Here is a 7,449-nt window from a genome sequence, read left to right on the forward strand (position 1 = left end):
CTCTGGTTTACCTTGTTGGGGCCCGTTTGGACTGTTTTTCTATATTTCTATATTCTTTCTTTGTGCTTTCTCCTAGGGCCCAGTATGGATCTTTCTGATTATGCAGGACTCTTGTGATTCTGTTTTGCCTTTCTATGTACACCCGTTTGGTGGGGCACAGGGATCTTGTAGCTGAGTTCTTTTTCTTCCTTTTTGGATGTGGAGGGGAGGTGGAGGGGCTCCCTGGCAAGCGGGGTGGGAGGTGTGTCTTTGGGTGATGCGGGGCTGGGGAAGGGAGCTACCGCTGAGGAAGGTCTTGGGTTAAGGGGGGGGGGAGTGTGTGGGGGTTTTTTGGGGTTGTATGTTTGGGTATGCATGGGTCGGGTGGCTGTTTGTGTGGATGTGGATGTATGGTATGATTGGTTCTGGATGGGGGAGTGGCACCTATCTTTTCTCTACCCAGGGACTTAGCTGGGAGGTCCCGCTGGGGTGGTTGCAATTCTATAGTGGTCAATTATCTGAGTGTTGGCCTTTTGACAATGGCTGATTTAAAGGTGGTTACTCTTAACGTTGCTGGCCTTCGGTCACCTATAAAGAGATCGAGAGTACTCTTTACGCAAATTGAGTGCCGATGTAGCCTATCTCCAGGAGACTCACATGTCACAATTGGAACATTCTAAATTACGTAGAAGCTGGGTGGGCGAGGTATACTCCTCCTCCTTTGGGGGTAGGCGGCGAGGGGTCGCGATCCTTCTTAGCAAACAGTTACCTTTTCAGTTTCACAAGCTGGTTCAAGACCGCGAGGGGAGATTTGTTATGGTATTGGGGGAGATTTGGGGTACGAAGCTGATGCTCTGCAATATCTATGCCCCGAATGTATACACTCACAGCTTTTACTCTAATCTCCTCTCTAAACTGTCAGAATACACCGAGTATCATCTTCTCTTGGGCGGGGACTTTAATATCACTGCTGATCCGAGCTTTGACTGTAAGCCACCCCGAGTGCTGCCTCGAGATCATGCCGCAAGAGGGGTTAACTTCCTACTTAGCCACTTAGACATCGTGGATATTTGGCGCACTTTACATCCTTCTGATAGGGACTTCACTTTCTTCTCGCATGCTCATACCGCGTATGCTCACCTTGATTACCTTCTTCTAGATCGCCGGTTGTTTACAGCGGCAATTCGAGCTGATATCTTGGAGAGCACCGTTTCTGATCACGCTCCAGTGGTGGTGACCCTCTCTTTTTCATCTGGGGTTAGGGGTAAGTCCTGGAAGCTGTCTCCTCAATTGTATACGGACAAGGCATTCCGGGAATATCTTAGAGCGCGGTGGGTGGATTATCAATTGACTAATCAGACTGATGATGTGAGCCCCAGTACGTACTGGTATGCCTCTAAAGCGGTGATGAGAGGGCATATTATAGCGTACACGGCTCATAAGAGGAAAGAGCGGGATGGGAAGATATTGCAACTTACGAGTGATATGCGTATTCTCAGGCAGCGTCATATTCAGTCGATGTCTGACTCTGACAAACGAGAACTTCAGTCTCTGAAGGAGCAGATAGAGGGGCTGCTTAATGATCGTATGCGGACTTCTTTGTACTATCACAGATATCAACTGTATCGCTGGGGGAGCAAAGCGGGGAAACTTTTAGCTAATTTGGTGCGACCACCAAAAAAAAGGCAAGTTATTACATCCATTAAGGATGCCCGGGGTATCGAATACACTACAGCTCAGCAAATAGAGGAACAATTTGTCTCTTTCTACTCGACGCTGTACGAAGCTCGTCCATTGGACCGAGAGGCTTTGCTGTCCTTTTTCTCTGATATCCAGATTCCGGGGCTTGAGGACGCGCAGCTCCAGGCCTTGAACGCTCCGCTTACGAAGGAGGAGATTTTGCAGGGTATCCGCTCCCTTACCTTGGCGAAGGCGCCGGGCCCTGACGGTTTAGGCCCGGAATACTATAGGATTCTTCAGGATTTGGTGGCAGCGCCCTTGTGCGCCCTGTATAACGGAGTGTCAGCGGGCGAGGCCGAGTTACCCGATAACCTTGCCCATGTGGTTTTACTGCCGAAACCGGGCAAGGACCATGCGTTGGTGAGTTCGTATCGGCCCATCTCTCTCTTAGACCAGGATATAAAGCTGTTGGCGGCTACCCTAGCGCGTAGACTGAATTCCGTTTTACCAGATCTTATTCACCATGACCAGGTGGGTTTTGTTCCTAGTCGATATGCTTCCATGAATTTGATGAAAGTGCTGGGAGCCATTCGGATCCATGCGGGACGCGGGGGCCATTCAGCTATCGCGGGATTAGACATGGAAAAGGCATTTGACAGCATCTCCTGGGAATATCTTTTCTGGACTTTGGAGCAGTACAGATTTCAAGGCTCCTTTCTGGCTTGGGTGAAGGCGTTGTATGTGGACCCGCAGGCCCGCTTATTAATCAATGGCAGTTTGACGGCCCGTTTTGGCCTTCAACGAGGCACTCGGCAGGGCTGCCCCCTGTCCCCTTTACTATTCTTGCTGGCCATGGAGCCATTAGCCATCAAAATTAGAGGATGTAATCATTTCCGGGGGGTGAGAGTCGGGGACCACGAGTGTAAAATCAGCTTGTTTGCGGATGATATCCTTTTGTATTTAGATCAGGCTTCCATTCATCTGGATCCAGCTCTCGCGGTGGTGAGAGCCTTTGGGTTGCTTTCTGGCCTTCAGGTGAACTGCTCTAAGTCGGAACTTTTACTGCTGTCTGGTGGCCCGCCGGAGCCATGGCACGCGCTTTTGGCTATTCCGCCCACGACGGCGCCTATGAGGTATCTGGGCGTCTTCTTAAGCACACAGCCTTCCGTCCTCTATGCGGAAAATGTTCTGCGGCCGCTGGAGGAGATTAACAAGCTATGTCAGCGTTGGAAGGATTTGCCGTTGGGCCTGATGGGCAGGATAGCGCTAGTCAAAATGGTTATGCTTCCGAAAATGTTATACCCTTTACAGACCATCCCGATCTGGTTGCGCCGCAAGGAGGAACTTAAGTTCAAATCGCTTATCTCTAAGTTTATCTGGCGCTCCAAGGGTCCGCGAATCAGTATGGCGAAATTGATGTTGGATAAGTCTGCTGGTGGGCTGAATGTCCCTGACATTCGTCTCTACAAAGTGGCTGCGCTTCTGCGCTGGATACATGAGGGGTACTCGGGTTGTGAACGATATTCCCCACCGGGATGGGTGGAGGGTTGGACTCGTCCTTTTCAGTTCATGAATATGCTCCACTCCCAATCTGATCCCTCTCACCGGTACAGAGTTCAGATGCAATTCATGTGGCCTTTACGGCAGGCTTGGCGATGGTGGAGGCGCCGACAGGTGCTTAGTCCCACGGTGTCTACCTTTCTTCGTTTCCTGGGAAATTCCAACTTTCAACCGGGCTGGGGTTATTCAGCATTTCGGGGTTGGGCGGCCCGGGGTTGCACGGTCATGGCGCAGCTGCTTGAGTTGGATCCCCAGACTTTTCCCTCTTTCTCCCAGGTTCAGCGAACGTGGGGCCTACCCAATCACTTTTTGTTTTCCTACTTTCAGGTCCGCCATTACTGGGAGGCAGAACGTAACCGATGTCCAGGAGCGTGGGCGCTTGGGGGGCTCGACACACAATTTCTCTCCACCCCGGCCTCTATGAATAAGCTTTCACATTGGTATAAACTATTGAAGCTCTCGAGTCCCACTGTAGGTATATCCAGTGTAAGAGAGGTTTGGCAGGGTGATCTGGGTGTATCTATTGATGAGCATCAGTTTCAGGAGTGTTTTGCCACCCTTTTTGCATTCACTAAATCTGTTGAGTATCAGGACACTCAATTTAAGATTCTGCACCGATATTACTTAACCCGACAGCGGGGAGCCAGCTTTTGACTCTGGGATGATGCCTCTTGTGTTAAATGCAAATGCCAGCCAGGTACGTACCTCCACTCATTTTTTGAATGCTCTAAACTTACTCTATGGAGGGGGGTGCTGGCCACGTTGGAGGCTATCCTTCAACGGTCGGTGGAATGGGACTATGGGGTTTTACTTCTAGGGTTGCAGGAGCCACTTATTGAACAGGGTTTGTCTGTCCCCCAGCGGCGCTTCCTTTACAATGTATTCTTAGTGCTTAAGAAAGCAATTCTTTCTAGTTGGATTTCTAAGGCCCCTCCACCTATTGCGTTGTGGCATGCCAAATTGCGGGACATGGCCATTTTTGAACGCCAGTGGTATGCGGGATCTTCCAATTGTGATAAAAGATATTATGTGGCTTTGTGGGAAGGCTTGTTGCGCTCGATCTCTGCTCCAGAGCCAGTACCCGGTGACAGCTAATTGTGAGTTTCTGGTCCAGAGGAGAAGACCCCCTTTGGGGGTTCTCGGGAGCCCTCTGCTTACCTGGGTGACCTTCTCTCTATTTCTCCTTCTATTTTCCATCTGTAGGCCTATTTCTTTCTCTATACTCATCGACAGCTCCTCTATCTAGGACTGGGGGGAGGGGGGAGGTTTGCTTGTGTTTGTGTGTGTGGGGGGATTAGTGAGAAAGGGGGGTGTGCCTGTTGTTGTCATGTGTGTGCTTGGTGTGCATGGGTTTTGAGTCGGGCTTGGGGAATGTCTATTTGGTTATTTGAGGGGGTAAGTAAAAATAGGTGAAGTTGGCACTGCCTTGTGGCGGGGACTTTCTTTGTATTTCTTGTTCATGGATCCTTCTTGAATCCCTGATGTCTCTGGTTTGGTTTGCATTTACCAGCTGTTTATGTATCCCTTGTGTTATTTGCTTGTAGATTATGGCATTGTTGCCGCCTGAATGTATGTGCTGCTTCACTGCTAATAAACATATGTTTAAAAAAAAAAATTTATAATGAAAGCACGGACGAAAACGCCCAAACTTGTTCATTTCTGATAACATATGTGAAGAGTGATGGCAGTTTTGGCAAGCTCATAGAGAAGAGCACTGAATACTTTATTGTGCTGTCTCTTTTCTTTCAGATATGCGGATCATTTGCACCGGTTCCATGAGAATGGAGAGAATGGGGCCATGTGGCAATGATACCTGGAAGCCCACCACAATGGACTGTTCCATAAAGTAAAACTGTTTGATATGGGAGCTTCAAGAGTTTCTAAGAGGCAAAAATCTCTTCTCACTTTCACTTTATAAAGGAATTATCAGTTGACTGAGCGATATTATGATTGTTTTCCAGTAAATCTTTATCAGATTGGGTTTTTGGGTTCAGATCTAGTTTTCTAATGCCCATTGGAGTAGAATACACTGAAATGGGTCTTAAAGAGCCAGGACTGCAGATGAAGGACTTGAGGCTGCCATCAACATTGCTGATTTCAGCAAGGGATGTTCCCTTTTCTTGTACTGTCTGAGAATCTGAAGCAATTACTCATTAAGCTTACTCAGTGATGTCATTTGTCCAGATAAACAGTTAAATTTATAAAAACTGTACACAATTGTGCAGTAACTGCGGTCCAGTGAGTTTGAGGTTAGTGATGCATGGGCAGGAAATCACTGTTTACCGGTTCTAAGTCTAGCATTAATTGAAGCAATGCCATCACATTGTTTTAACCTGATATGGAATCTAACTTGCATTCCTTACTTCATTCCTTCAGGCATGCAGCTTAGTCTTCATAAACCTTTTGAACCAGAGAAGTTGGTGTGAAATAGGCCAGATTCCTAACCTATCCTATGTATGCAAGAGACCTGTGTTTAATTTCTGCTCCTCCAGTCGGCAGAATCTAAGGACACAGCAGTGACGGCATTTGTAGCCACCAGAATAGGAACATTCCCAGCCATCATTCATCAGCAACGCCTCCTGGCTGAGCTGAGTGCAGTCTTGTACTAGGATTTGAAAGGAATCAGGATTGTTGCATTTCAGTTGGAGGATTGCTACTGCAATGCCTGGGCTAAATGAGGGAAGGAAAGAAAAATGCAGAAACTCCCAGCTAATCATGGTTCAGGGCTCATGGTATGTAGACCTAAATGGGTCAGATTTTGGTTGCTATATGAACTCTCTAGTAGGAGGATGCCAGACAAAAATCAAAGCCCTACACTAGAATTTGCCTTTAATTTGAATGGCTATTTGAATAGTGATAACCTTCACCAAGAAGATGGAATGTCACCCCCCCGTATTATCTAAGAAGTGATGACTTATGTGACTCCTATTTGGAACCCTGTGATCCACATTGTTACTAGGTTTAATGTTTAGAAAAAAGCTCTAACAGGTCAGTAGATCACTTACTAAATGAAAGGGAAATCCGGTGACCTCTGCTTTATGCATGTTCTGTCATAATTATTCTGTAGAAGTTAGCTTTTTGTATATACAGATCAACACATGGATAAATTGGAAAGAGTGCAGAGAGAGAGGTGCTGTTTAGTCCTGAAACATGTCACTATGAAAAAGCTGGTTGCCAAACATAACAGTGCTCTGGGAAACCAGGGATTGAAAAGAGTCCCTCCAGCTAGCCCACTGCAAAAGATGCTGTATATTTCTCATGCTGGCAGCAGCATGTCATGCCTCCCTCGAACTTGGTGCCCACCTTGCCTGCTCTTTGCAACAGAACTGACTGCAAAAATCTGTTTCTGTTCAGTTCTCCATCTGAGAATAAAGATTTGTAGACAGTGGGCCCAAAATTCAGACCACGGGAGGCAGCTGCCTAAGTCCCACAGTCAGCAATGAGCCCAGATGTTCAATCCCAGGCCATTTTCAGTGACTAGCATTTTATATATAAGTTCAGTAGATTTGTCATCCCCTATCTTAAAGGTACAGTATGAGTCAACCTTTAGAAATTAAAGTTATCTGATATACCATGCAGATCACAACCAGTCCCTTCTGTTCAGTGCAGCTTCATTTTTGGAGGGTTTCTGAAATGTATTGTTTTAACTTCTCTTGCTTTCAGTCTTCTAGACTAAAGAAATTACATTTGATCTATGTTTCTTTCTAAAATCAGGTTGTGGTTGGATTAAGTAGTTGCAACAGAAATAGGAGTTCTGTTTAAAGATCACATGATTGTGTTGTATTTAGCAATATCTTTGTTTCTCAGAGTCTGCTTAAGCATTTGTATCTGACCTGATCTGTTTCCCTCTCATCTGATGATTCTAACTGTATGTAAGGTTTGGAATCCAATAAATGAAGAAATATATTGTAGTTTGTTGGTCTTTCTGTGGGGAGAGGGGTCAAAATTAGTGCTTAGAGGGGCTCTCCTAGGATACCATCTCCATATAGGATAGCTACAAATAAACAGTATACCAGACGTGACATGGAATCCCTCTGAAATACACTTGGTAGGGATATGATTTGCCCTGGTATTTGCTTAGGGTCAGATCCAGTAAATGGAATGCAAATATAGGCGCTGGGTACTCCAGGCTGAGTACCTTATTATATCATAGGCAGCAGAACGCTTTTCTGTTTGGGGGGGACCCGCAAGCTCCACCCCCGCCCCCATAATAGTACTAATTGTAATACC

The 7,449-nt window shown here is 46.6% G+C and overlaps 1 protein-coding gene across 1 annotated transcript in view; it reads left to right on the forward strand.

Moving 5' to 3' along the window:
- CUX1 (cut like homeobox 1) overlaps nt 1-7,130 on the forward strand; it is a 401,081-nt gene extending 393,951 nt beyond the window's left edge. The window contains exon 23 of the mRNA XM_033921599.1: nt 4,969-7,130. Within this exon, the coding sequence (XP_033777490.1) occupies nt 4,969-5,029 (61 nt within the window). The 3' untranslated portion in view covers nt 5,030-7,130. The remainder of the gene's footprint in view (nt 1-4,968) is intronic.
- The last annotated feature ends 319 nt before the right edge of the window (nt 7,131-7,449 follow it).

The sequence above is a fragment of the Geotrypetes seraphini genome, chromosome 15 (assembly GCF_902459505.1).
Source record: "Geotrypetes seraphini chromosome 15, aGeoSer1.1, whole genome shotgun sequence".
Classification (NCBI taxonomy): domain Eukaryota; kingdom Metazoa; phylum Chordata; class Amphibia; order Gymnophiona; family Dermophiidae; genus Geotrypetes; species Geotrypetes seraphini.